Source organism: Camelus ferus, chromosome 2 (assembly GCF_009834535.1).
Source record: "Camelus ferus isolate YT-003-E chromosome 2, BCGSAC_Cfer_1.0, whole genome shotgun sequence".
Taxonomy (NCBI): domain Eukaryota; kingdom Metazoa; phylum Chordata; class Mammalia; order Artiodactyla; family Camelidae; genus Camelus; species Camelus ferus.
Genome location: NC_045697.1, coordinates 34,319,999 through 34,333,812, shown reverse-complemented (window position 1 = coordinate 34,333,812; position 13,814 = coordinate 34,319,999). Strand labels below are relative to the sequence as shown.

The 13,814-nt window shown below is 40.4% G+C and overlaps 1 protein-coding gene and 1 non-coding gene across 9 annotated transcripts in view; both read left to right on the top strand.

The window, feature by feature from the left end:
- Positions 1 to 13,814, top strand: part of CORIN (corin, serine peptidase) — a 222,881-nt gene that overhangs the window by 160,760 nt on the left and 48,307 nt on the right. For all 8 annotated transcript variants that reach the window (XM_006185960.3, XM_032496984.1, XM_032496963.1 and 5 more), the window contains 4 exons: positions 399 to 630; positions 3,695 to 3,840; positions 4,872 to 4,979; positions 12,235 to 12,348. In XM_006185960.3, the coding sequence (XP_006186022.3) occupies positions 399 to 630; positions 3,695 to 3,840; positions 4,872 to 4,979; positions 12,235 to 12,348 (600 nt within the window). The remainder of the gene's footprint in view (positions 1 to 398; positions 631 to 3,694; positions 3,841 to 4,871; positions 4,980 to 12,234; positions 12,349 to 13,814) is intronic.
- On the top strand, positions 4,058 to 4,246 carry LOC116659396. The gene has a single exon (XR_004314770.1). It is a non-coding gene; the product is annotated as a U2 spliceosomal RNA (small nuclear RNA).

Here is a 13,814-nt window from a genome sequence, read left to right as displayed (position 1 = left end):
CCTCAAAGTCCATCCATGTTGTTATAAATGGCAAGATTTCATTCTTTTTTATGGCTGAGTAGTATTCCATTGTGTATATATACTGGTGATGTTCTTAATTTTAGTGAGGTCCAGTTTATTTTATTTTATTATTTTTTAATTGAGGTATAGTCAGTTTAATGTTTTGTTAGTTTCTGGGGTACAACATAGTGATTCAATTATACATAAATATATTTCTTTTCTTATTCTTTTTCATTGTAAGCTATTGCAAGGTATTGAATATAGTTCATTCTTATCTTAGCTACTTTAAAGAAAGAGGGTAAGATAGACTTTAATTTTGTAAGCTTTTAAGAAATTGTCTTACATGTGAAATTAAACAATTATGTAATATGTATATCTGTATGTGTGTTTTTTGTTAGGTCAGTGTGAGACAATTACGTTGGAACTCTGCATGAATTTGCCCTACAACCATACAAGTTATCCAAATTACCTTGGCCACAGGACACAAAAGGAAGCATCCATCAGCTGGGAGTCCTCTCTCTTCCCTGCACTTGTTCAGACCAACTGTTACAAATACCTCATGTTCTTCGCTTGCACCATCTTGGTACCAAAGTGTGACGTGAATACAAGCCAGCGTATCCCCCCTTGCAGGTAGTACATTGGGGTCTCCCCCCAAGCATCCTCATTTTCCCTCAGGGAGAACCAAGGGAATGAAGACTTAGTCTGAGTTTTGACAAAATACGTATTTTGCTAACGAGCTCTGTGTTTAACAAATCATGTATTTAAAAGACAAAGAAGTAGGAATTCTACCATGAATATCTGAGAGAGAATCACGAACTGCCTTTCGTAATGGTTCATGGCCTTTAGTCAAGTAAAATCACACATTTCATTTTGGTGGATCACGAAGTGTTTTTTAAAATGTGAGTCAGGAGAAGATGGTGTGTCTCTTTCTCCAGCAATGGGGATGTGTTTCAAATGCTGCCTTCTGATGGCATCAAAAATCAGGAGACGTTGCACAGAGAGTGGTCCGAAGGAGCCTCACAGGTTGGGCAGGGGATGGACATTGCTGTTTTTCTACCTGCTTGGATGAAATACAGGACAGCATGTCAAGAGTGTGGCTTGGACTTAGGATATGAGGGATGTCCTGTGGGTTAAGAGTATTACTCTGAAGTCCACCTCTTGATTCAAGTCCTGGCTCTCCTGCAGCTGCTTGTAGCCTGAGACAGGTTCCTCGATTCTTCCAGCCTCAGTTCCCTTACCTGTAAGATCCGGATAGTGATGGCTGTTGAGTTGGGTGGTTGTGAGACTCAATGAATGTACATCAATGTAAAGTGCTTCTGACTGATAGTAAGCCCACACTGAACGGAGCTCCAGGGATAGGACAGGAGCACAGCTAACTGCCTGTGGCGGTGTGGTCCCTCTTCTGTGCCGCAGGGAGGGGTTGTAGTCAGGGGACGTGCCTGTGTGCAGGGTGGGGGCCCTTCTTCTCAGGGCTGCTTTCCATCATGGGGTGAAAAATCAGATGTGCCTGCCTAAATGTGAGTGGGAACTATGGAAACCATGTGTTGGGATCAGAAGTCACTCTGAGCTTTAAGAGCGAGCAATAATATCACTAGAGTGGACAGACAGGAAAATAATAAATTATACACCTAAATAGCAAATGGACGACGAGGCAGGGGCATCTGTAGAATTGGGACAGGAAACAATAAAATTTCAAAATGACTTGGGGAATGGGACAAATTATACAAATGGAGAGAGTCAAACTTCATGTTGGCTAGTGCGAACATAATTCTGGAAATTGCTGTTAAATGCTTCTTAAAGTATCACTAATAAAGCATCTACCGATTTTATGTTAACAAGTTATTTATAAATCTTATTCCACTTTCGCTGAGCAAGGTGGATGATAGTGAATAATTACTTTTAATAGTACTTAACACAGTCTTGTATTTGACTTTCTTTTCAAATGTATAGAAAAACTTCCCTAATGCGGTGTTCTCTGGAACAAATTTACATCCACATACGACTGATAATTTTAGGACTTAAGTTTCATATTAAAATGCCTACGGTGAGACTGGTCCTGACATGTTACTCAGTCAACATTTTGGTGAACATCGTCTGGATGTTTGCTTCTTAGGTTGACACATACATCTTTCATTTTCAGTGACTATCAAGATGAACTTTACATTTTGATATTTGTTTATAAGAAAAAGTTTTTGTACTATGGCAAGAATAATAGACCAATATGTTCCTGGAGTAATACATAGTTGCTTTTGTCGTGCTTGTTTGTGGATCTTAAAGTTCAGTTTTTATGTTATGAGTCGGAAAACTCTAACACGATTGAGCCCTTACAACGTGCGAAATACTTCAGGGTGGTTCTCATCCTCAAAATAACCTTTGGAGAGAGGCCCCTGCCGTTTGGACTGTGGTCCCTGTGGCTGAGCACCACACAGGTTATGATAAGAATAAGTCCCATGGCATTGTAATGCTGCATATTGTATTTCCATCTTATAAGGAAAAAAAAAAGTGGTAGAGTCAGCACTATATGGTCTTCCATTTAAATTAGGTATCTTTTGATTAATTTAAAATATCAGCAATTGAGTTATATATATTTAAAAAATAAATCTGCAACAAAACGATTCAGTCCAACAGAATTATTGAACACTATCAAACTTCCTATTTTTGCAAACCTAATAGGGGAACACCATGGCTTCGTCTTTGCCCCAAATTCCTAGGCTAAACCAGTGTCAAGTTATGCTCTGTCTTAACTTAACTCTAGACAGACTTAAATCTAGATGGGGCTTTCTCTGAAACATCTCCATTCAATTGATAACCATTCCTTACCTTGTTAAAATTAACTTAATAGTTTAAAGTTTGGGACTTTGAAGAAATGAGAATGTATTTAAAAGGAAATAAGAAATTTAACTAGAAACTTACTTTGATTGCATCTACTTAAAATTTTTAACTACTTTCTTGGTTAACTATTGAGGTCAAATTATGGGGTTTTTTCCCCCATAGGAAGTAAAGGCATCTTCTTTGAGACATGCTAATACCCTCAATTTTAAAATATTCTGGGTACCAACGAGATAACACACCTGAAAGCACCTGATACAATGCTTAGCGTATTTTTTCTTTAACAAAACCCCACAGGCTCTATTTTTACCAACTTGAGCTCAACATGGATGGGTTTGAAAGAAGTACCAAGTTTTTCAACAATGCTGGTTGTAAGCTGAAGTAATGTCTTAGTTAAGCCAGGTTGGCACATGCAATGGCTCATATGATGGGGCCCGAGGAAGCTGAGGTTGAGGGTGTTGTGTAGAATTCGCAACTCTTGTCGGCAGACTGTCCAAAGTGATTGAAATAAAAACACTGGAGAATGTGTCTGCCTGAAGGACAGAAAAGAAAACAAGAAAGGTAAACTGGAGGGGGGAACCTGTGTCCTGGGAGCAGCTCTATTTCCGTTTCTGTAATGGAGCCTCTGTTGGAGGAAGGATGTTTCTGGGATGTATCCCCTTTGTAGTGATGTAACTCATTTTGGTTTCCTAAGTGTCTATGATGTACATATGCATCCATGTACATATTGGTACACACACCCAGCATACACACATCACATATACACACCGACCCACACAGAATTACAACCCTACATGGATGCCTAACATATGTCTCAGGTGTAGCTATTTCTACTTGTAATGTTTTGTCTTTCTTGCTCTTTTAGAACTCTGTGTGAGCATTCCAAAGAACGCTGTGAGTCTGTTCTTGGGATCGTGGGCCTCCAGTGGCCGGAAGACACAGATTGCAATCAATTTCCAGAGGAAAATTCAGACAATCAAACCTGCCTCATGCCTGACGAAGATGTGGAAGGTTAATTTTTTAAGTTAATTGCGGGGGGGGGGGGCGGATATCTAGGATATCTAACATGGATGAATATATCGGCTGCCTTTAGAAGTTTCTCTGTTGTTGTTTTTATTTAGTTACCAATAGAAAGGCTACCTAGGTGGTGAATCTATAAACTTCATTACATTGAAGAAGCTGATGTTAGATCTGTTAGACATTGCCTTCATTTTGAAAGTAAATTGCAGTCACTTCTCGGCCTTTTGGCTAAGATCATGTGTAGTATCTGCTCTTACAGTTTCATATCTGATATGTCTCTATCCGAGGACAACATGTTACATGGATTTCTGGAGCAGGGAGTTGGAATAGGAGCTTGCCCCGTCCACTCCATGCAGCGACCTGGTAGTACAGCACTCGCAGGAATGGTGCACCCCTTCAGGGAAATAAAGCTGTTACCAAAAAAATAAATAAGTAAAAAGTAAACTGTAGAGATGACTTTACTATTCCAGGTATTTATTTTAAACACAGTTAACTCCCAGGGCCCATTAGCTATGGATGCTGCTGTTACATTAAGGGTTCTGAAGGTAATGGTGAAGATCAAGCCTTGATTCCTTCAAGTGCAAAGCATTCAGTGACTTTGGCAATGTAGGATGATCAGGTGGAGAAATGGAATCAAGGACCTGCCCACCAGGTAGAAAGATTAGGAAAGGAAGCAATTTGACACATTGAAGGAAAGGCAGCTGAGTAGTTAGAAGCACTGACTTTATGGGCCATTTCAGGCTCCAACAATTGTTAGGTTGTCCATTCAGAAAAAGAGTTAATTGCTGGCAAGCATAAAGACACAAAACAGCTGATCTGGAGAGATGATTCCAAGGATGAAGGGCAAAGAAGCTGTTAAGCAGACAGAAGAAAGTCAAGTTCACTTTGGCTGTTTCAGTTTTGCGAGGACCGTCCTTGTCTTCAGTGATAATGTCTCCATATCATCCCACTTGCAAATGGATAAATTAGCTGGTCTGGGGTTTTTGTCTGTTGACAGTAATATGGCCCACTGTTTATAACAGAATGCTCACCTAGTCACTTTAAGTGTGGCTCAGGACGGTGTGTGCTGGCTTCCAGAAGATGTGATGGCCAGGCTGACTGTGATGATGACAGTGATGAAGAAAACTGTGGTATGTATGTGAGATGGCACTTTTCTGGAACGTACAATAATAACTGGTTTTAGGACAAAGGGCTGTGATAAAATATATCAGATATTCCCTGATAGTTGTAAGTAGTGAGTAGGATTGAATGCTAAGGCATTTACTTCTTAAATTATCAAATGGCAAGGCATGCATTTAAAAGTGTTCTTCCTGTTAATTCTATTGCTTTTCCCTAAATTATCTTCTGTTTATAACCTTGATGACATATAGGCAAACCCTTAGTAAAAGAAGCTCTTCACAAGTCTAAGGGGTTATTTTCACTAGGAGATTATAAAGCAGTTGTCATCTGTTTGAAGGTCAGTATAATAATGTCTTTGCGTATAATTCCCTTGTTATTAAATAGGCATATGGATACACAAAGACAGAGTTCAGGTGCCAAAGTTCAAATTCAATTGAGATTTATTTTCACGTCCTCTCTGATCTTGTCTCTGTCAGAAAAGGATAAAACTCTCCCTGACGTTTCTGCCTTTGAGCTTCAAGATCACCAGTGGGAAGGCAAGAAGTGGTGATTTCAGTGGAGCTAATTCCCATCTTATTTCCCTACAAGCCTTTGTACTTCTAACTTCAAAGTGTGTCAGGGAATAGAAAACAGACAGTGCTCTTTACTGCACGATGTTTTGGAGTGAAGCAAAGTGACTGAAGAGCAAGCCAAAAAATAGTTTGGTTACAATTATTTAGCGTGTTCTGCTTAAAAAAAAAGGACATTTTTTTTTGCCACTGAAAGCACATAAGGCAATGCATCTTTTGAAATCATTTTATTCTTTTGGCCTTTGAGGTATGAAGTATTGCCTGGCTCCCCAAAATGAAATTTTCTACAGTAGCCATTGCCCTTCTGGTCTAGACAGAATGTCACAAGCAATCAGCTGAAATCCTATCAGTGACTATAAATACAGACAAGTGTATCTTCTGGAAAATTAGAGCCGTCAGAATGATGGTGCACTGACCGGGGTAATTTCATTAGGGAGGAATATGCAGTGTTTTGAGAAGCTATCACTGTTTGCTTGTTTGTGGTTTTCACATAAAGAAACAAATCAAAACTCATTGAATATCCCTTATACGGGTGATTTATTGAGAATCTATTGGATTTCTTCACTAAATCATAGCTTTGGTATTCTGAGATGCAACTTAAAATTATCTTAGATTGTTCAGAGGGGTTACATGTTACTCTGTTGAGGTGGCTAGACCTATTTGAGCAATGTGAAAACTTAGTTTCAAAAAGAGCTATATGAAGATTAAATGGTCTGAGTTCTAATTTTGCAAAAAAGAAATTTAAAGCACTGTAGGGTACAAATGATCCGAAAATGTCAGGTTTCTAATTAAGTAATGAGTTTCTGTTGGGACTCGACTATCACAATTAAAGGCACAGCAGACCAATAGAATAAATGGTCTAATATTCATCAAACACTCAGAATATGGATGACGCCATTGAGAGCTCTGGTTAAGGAAGGTTAAAAGTCAGTAATAAATCTGAAGCATTAATTGCCCCAACAGTATTAATTTATGAGAAAACTCTCATTAACTTTTCCAAAGTGACTGATAATAGACATTTTGTGTATAATCACCTTTGGGGCATGTGCACAGTTTCAAATGGGCGTGTCCCAGGCTCTGGCAGAACAGGACACTTGAAATCAAATAAGGAAGTCATGTCGTGGAAGGCCTGACGGAGGGCTATTGGGAAATGACCCAATTCCCATTTCCCCTACTTGCTTAGTGTGTATCTCAGTTTCCCTGGGCATGTGTAGGCATGCTGTCCGGTAATGCAGACACCAGCTCCTGCAAAGCTGGCCTTCAGTCCAAGCTTCATGTTTTCCTGATTTGTTTTGTCCATTGTGGAGTGGAAGGCACTTAAATGCTTGGACTTTACTGAAAAATGAGATAATTAACTATTCACTTTCACTCATCTGCAGCTTCTCCAGAATATTTTTACAACATTATTGAGTGTTACCCTTAAAATAGTACTTCTTTAATTTTGTTAGAATAATTAGTTAGACTAATTTAGTTAGAATAATAGAATAATTGATGTGTTGGAAATTTGCTCTGTGTTTCTTTCACACTTCTGCAGCAGGAAAACATGGTAGTCAAAGCACACCATTTATAAATACACGTTTTAAATCTGTGCATTAATCATTTAGCAGTGAGTAACGTTGTTCTGAAGTGTCTCCTGCTCTTGGGGTGTATTTTTGTTGCTGAAGTTGCATTGACTGTGTAATTGTTAATGTAAACAACAGTTGAAAATATTGTCATTATTAGAAACATTTTCAGCAAGTGTTTGGAAGAATTATGTGAATGTGAACACATCACGTTTGGAAGAATTATGTGAATGTGAACACATCATTCCAGAGTTGCTTCATGGAGAGAAAACGAAACGGTGGGAGTGACTTGCAGAGTCAGCACGGTTTCAGTACAGAAGCACTTCCTTGTCTCGAAAGTGGATAGTTTGTCATTAATTGAATATATGCTATATACTTGGAGCTGGCTGTAAATCCAGCAACTTGATGAAAGGAGTTTATTTTCAATCTAACGTTTTCCAAGCATTAATATCTAAGCAGTGGAGAAAAAGGTGAAGATCTGGACAGAGAAATGAACAAGAAGGACTTAAAGAAATGAAAGCTAAAGAAAATACCGGAGGGATTGTATTTCTGAACTTTGCCTTCATGCTGTAGATTTGAGTTTGGGAGGCTGAGGTGAGCTTTGGCTAGATCTGTGTCCACCAGTGGGTGAGTGACCAGCAGGAGCCGGATGATTCCTGGGCTGGGATGTGAGCAGCAAGTCCTCTCAGTGGGGTGGTTACATGAGAATATAACTCAAACAGTTTCTTTGTGTCTCCTGTAGGAATAAAATCCCTCACTGCATAATTACAGCATCACCAGTACCAGTCGATCACCAGCCTGTAGAAAAGGGCATACAGCATCCAGAGAAAGACTGACACAGTACAAATGCCTGAGTGTCATAAAGGGCCTTTCTGTTTATCTTCAAATGATCCCAAACCCTTTCATCCTCCATCTTTGATCTCCTCTTGGGTGCAAATGTAATAAAATCTTTAATTATAACTTGAACCTTTTCTTGGAGTCAAAGCCCCTTTAGGATGTGTTTAAAACCTCTGGCTCTCCTATCTGTGGGTTTTACAGCTTGATTTGGAACACTTGAAAAGCATTCCAAAAGACTTTTTTCTATCTGTTTGGATTCCTTAATAGTATTTGTGCACAAAGGATGTAGTTGGAACTTTTGAACACTCCAGATAGCCAGTCTCCATGCCTTTATGTCTCTTTGTCTCTTTGCTTGTGGAAGAGATTGACTTCCTGCTCTGTGACTGGAAGAGGGTCATTGTGTCACAAACCCACACGTGTGCTTTTGGGATGAATCTTAGGATTGATCTCTGATCATATTTAATTCTTCCTTGTTCAGAGAAACCCTGCCCTTTAAATATTTTGCCACTTGGTTAGCTCTTTGCTCTCTCACTTGGCGTCTTGGGCAGGCAGCCTGGAATGGCAGAGTGTGCTCTGCCAAACCTAGGCTTGGATTCATATCCCGACTCAGCGCTTAGAGGCTGTGTGACTTTTGGCCACTTAACTTCTCTGGGCCTCAGTTTTCTCCCATGTAAAACTGAGAGAAACCTACTTCATCCCCCACATCTTGGAATGCTTATAACATGCCTTCTTCAGTCCTCGGAAGGCAATAACCAAAAGCCCTCCAGCCATAGTACTAGGAAATCCAGGGAGCAAGCCCCCTCCAAGGTCACCCCAGGGACTTCCCTTGAGGGAAGGAGTCCTGTCTAACTTGGGATTGTCTCTGACAGACCAAGGTCTTATTTATGGCAGTGGAGAGCGGGCTGGCATGTCATATCCCCAGCACAGGCTGGGCGAAGTCCGCGATCCACACAGCCACACGGGCAGCAGGGAGGCGCCTTGTCCCAGAGGCAGCGCTGGTTTTGGTGTCATGTTCAAGACAAGAGTCCCTGAGGGTGGCCCCACCCTGCGATTTAAAGCCTTCTCCATGTCTTCATTCTGCCTCTCCACAGAGTACAGGGCCAGCACAGGTTAAAGAGAATGATGTGAGGGAGGCACCCCTAAAAGGGGATGGTGACTCAGGAATTGTGTGGGGGGGTGTCCACTGAGGCTTTCTGGTCTAAGATGGGAGCTCCATGACTTGTGCTGGTGTTGCTGCTCCTGGCAGGTGGGCCCAGAGTCAGGTGCGGAGGCAGGTCTTTTGTTAGGGCTGCTGCCGCAGGCACTGTGGCTGTTCTTTGAGATTTGGGCTCCACGGCCCAGGGTCACAAGCTCTGGAGGGGACTTCACACCTGCCAGGCCTGAACCTACCTGCTACAGCTCCTGTGTTCCACTCTAAGGTCACATTCACGGCCACCGGGGCAGGTGCTGGCCAGAGATGGCTCGATCCAGACTGTTGCAGCCTCTGCCGGCTCCAGGACTCAGATTTGTCTTGCTCCCTTCCTCTGGGGACCAGCCCTTCCCTGATAATATTTTTAATTTTATGTAGCTCAAATTTGCAGCCCTAATGAGCAAGCCTACTTACCCTAGACTGGCATAACTGAGAGCTTCTTACACTCCAAGAAGCATCTGCTTCAAGGTGTTTTGCTGTCTTCACCTATAATGACAACTTTTTGGATAGAGAGAAAAGGTGCCCTGGTTCAGGTGAGATCTGCCTCTGGCAGGGAAGCCTGCTTCACGGGGTGTTTGTGAAAACAAGAGACAGAGGAAGTGAAGACCCCAGCAGAATGCTTAGTGCCCTTGGGGTGATGAACCGTTCCAGTTTGCCTGGTACTGAGGGGGCTTTCTTGAAAGGAAGGATGTTTAGTGCTCAAATCTGCAAAGTTCTGAGCAAACCAGGGACAAGGTGGTCACTTTGTCCCCACACCGTGGCCTCCAGGAGTAGGCATGGCCATTTTCTCTGTGGCTGTTATTCTGACATCAATAGTTATTTGGTTTCAGAACCTACAACTGCATTAAATATCTCATCCTCTCCAAACCTGTTTTAATTTTTAATAGTATTCTATGCTTTCCCTTGTAAAGCATACATTTAAAGCGTAATTACACCAACAGTGTCACTTTAAAGAGAGAGTGATTGCTTCACAAAATCGTAATACTCCCATGTGACTAACACTGACCTTGTCATGCTTCGTTTATGCCCATCATAGCTCCACAAAGAAGGCAATAGGCCACAGAAACTTATTAGAAAAGAAAAGATATAGAAGGGAAATTACCACCTAGAGAGTACACATTTAATCTTTGTAGCAACCCTTGGTAGCAGGCATCATTTTTACTATTTTAGAGATGTGGAAACTGAGGTTCAGCGAAATTAAGTAACTTATCCAAGGTCACACAGCCAATGAGATTGGTGCTAGGGTTCAAATCCAGATGTCTGACTCAAAAGCTGTGTTTCCCCCACTCTCACCCCTTGTGCATACTGTGTATTCTCATTTTACAGAGGATTGCAACCAAAGACTTGCACCTGGCTTCCAACTCCCAACTGGATCTCTCTCTAAAAGGCTGGATTTAGAGCAATTTATTTACTTTCTCTAAATCTCAGTTTCTTCACTTATAAAATGGTGATTGTAATTCTGACATTGTAGTGTTATTGTAAGAATTTAAACTAGTATCTAGAATGTGGATTTATAGTGGATAATAAATGTTATCTCTTCTTATTACCATCCATGGGGATGCAGGCCTTATGTCCCAGGAGGCTGACTTTTATGGTCTTTTATCAGCTCATTCCATATGTCCAAGTTCTCCTCCACACTCCTAGGAATGGTGCTTTGAGAATAGGCACAAAGACTCATGCTGTTTTCTCTCATCGTCTACTAGCAAGTGGTATGGCTTGTGATGAGATTTTCGTTGTCAGAACATTCCAGATGATGTCTGTACCCTCTGTTAGCTGAAAACTCCAAATAATAATCCCCATGAGTTCCCAGCATAGATGTCCCTGGGCCTAAGACCACTCCAGACGGACAGCTAGTGAAGGGCACTCACAGTTTATTTCCTATAGTTCTGCAGTCAGATCCTCTACCACTGTCCTACATTTCTGAGTGATGAAATATTTTAATTTTAGCTCATTGTAAAAATTTCTCTTTGGGTGACTTATTTTGATAACTTTTCAATGAGAATTTTTTTTAAGCAGATTTTTTTCTTATAAGGGACTCCAAGAAATTTGAGTTAATCATCTATGACATGTCTCTGAGCTATTTGTACTAGGTCAGATGAGAAACAGCATCTTTAAAGAACCTTCTTATTCGATCACTGCTTGGCATTTCATTTGCCTTAAATGAAATTACCTTTTCCTGGGACTGAGAGAGTTTTTGTTTCTTATATGAAATGAAGCTCCATTTAAAGTTCACTTGTGCTGAGGGCTCGCTGCTGTTCTGGAGTGGGGATGGGCCAGGAGGGGTGGGGAGAGCAGGGATGCTCAAAGATGAAGGTTGTGGTCTCTTCACGCCCCTCACAGCCTTGTGAGGGTCATGGATCCAGTGAGAGTGACAAGAACACATCAGACCCTTGGCATGTTTTAGTGAGCGTATAAATGTGCTGCATGTGACTCAAATTACATTTATTAAGTTCCTTGCAAGTGCTTGCTCTTTCATAGGCAAATTACAGTTCAAGTGGGTTGTCTCGATCTTGTGCAAATGATGTTCATTTTTCATATTAATTGATAAAGTTTCTAACCCTAGATCTATGACTACATCACTAAAGTAATGGCTTTTCTACCTTCCTCTTCAACTAGTTTTGTAGATATTTGGCACAGGAGGAGCCTCTTTTGCTAAATACACAGATGGCCTCGCCATTTGTTGATTGAAATTACATTTTAAGATAATATGCATTTAGATCACTAGGTTTTGGCATATTTGCTTAAAAGCATAGCTCATCATTTTATAGATGAGTCTTATGTGTTGGCAAATTGGCTCAGAAAGCAAAAGGAACAGCTAAAGATGAACGTTAATGTATGGTCGCTTTTTCATTTTTTTCCTGTTTCCCATATGTCACTTTTGATCTTCTCCTAGGAGAGCTGTACTATTTATAATGCAGAATGGAGATTACTGAGCATTTCTACTTTCAAAATTACATTTTCCATGGTGTACGGGAATCAAAACTCATTAAGAAAAAAGAAAGCATTCCTTTTTATTGTTTTTTTTTTTTTTTTTTTATGTTGCTTGATCAAAGCCACTGTCATTTTCACCTTCACATCTATTGCAAATAACCTTTCCTTCTATCTCCAGGATGTAAAGAGAGAGATCTTTGGGAATGTCCATCCAATAAACAATGTTTGAAGCACACAGTCATCTGTGATGGGTTCCCAGACTGCCCTGATCACATGGATGAAAAAAACTGCTGTAAGTGCCTAGGTGAAACTGTCAACATGACATTTTATTTTAAACATGAATTACCTCTCATTTTGAATATAAGCCTGAAATTTGGAACTATGTATCAAATCTTTGTGTATGTTCAGATCTTTTGATGGAAACGCCACTTGTAAAAATATAAACCAAGAAGACAAATGTGTAAAATATATGCGTAATGATATTATTCCAGCATTATTTATAACAGGGACAAAATTAGAACCCCCCCAAAATATCCAAAAATAAGGGACAAAAAAATATAACCATAAAGTGGAAAAAAACGCAAACATTAAAAATCAAATCAGAAGAATAATTTCTTCTGGGTTCATTATGTATCATTAGATGAATAAAACAAAATATGAAGAATTTATGTGTACTATTGTGCTGAGTTTTGAAAGTACATGTACCCACATACAGAAAAAGATCAGACGGGCATAATAAAAAGTTTACAATTACAAGCCCTGGCTGGTGGAATTACTAAGCTTTTATGCTTTTCTATGTTTTCCACATTTTCTAAATGAATGGCCAGTAGTTTTAGAATCAGGAAAAAAAAATCCTAAGATACATTGCCTACTAGTAATAACTCAACTCAAACTGACTTAAACAGTGAAGAAATTTATCTTTTATTATCCTATGTATTACATATGCCTTATATCATCATATAAAAAGTCAAGTGTGGATGGATTCTTGAGGTGGATGCTGGAGTTCAGCACCTCTTCTGTGATTCTTTGAGTTGGCTTGATCTCTGGCTGGCTCCCACCAGGTCCAAAGATGGCTGCCAAGAGCACCTGAGATGCCATGCTTCCCTGATCATATCCACTGGGAAGGAGTCAGAGCCTTACCCTCATCTCTGGAACATCACTCTGACTGGCCAGCTTTGAGCCAGGTACCAGCTAGTAGTCAGCAGTGTTTGTGTGGATTCCGAAAGACACCACCTAAACAACTGAATAGGGAAAAGAAGTGCCCTTAGGGAGAACCAATTAGAAAAAGATGGCGTTTTAGCCAGGCCACCCCTGTCCCAGGCCAGGACATGTGGCCTGACCAGCAGGGTTTGGGCAGGAGCTGTCTTGTAAAGCACAACCCACGAAGCCATAGACCAAGACCCTGACCTTGGATCACCTGTTTTCTCCTGGACTTATAATTGTACTCAGAAAAAAAAAAAATTGTAGTCAGAAAAAAGCCATCTTCACCTTAAACTAACCAGGATCTTCCCCCCAGAGCAGGGGATGGTGTAGGAGCCTGAATAAAATCAGGTTCCCTTGAAAAAGGAGGAAGAAAGAGAAGAGATGCTACGTAGGCAATCAAGGAGTTTCACTATAGTTTTTAAAACCCGAGAATTAGTGTAGTGACTCAGAGAGTCATATCATAGTAGAGATTTAAGGAAATAAAATTATCCATAAATGTGGACAGAGCTGGTTTTCACCCTAGGGTGTGAGTTCAGTCTGCTCATGCCCAGTTCT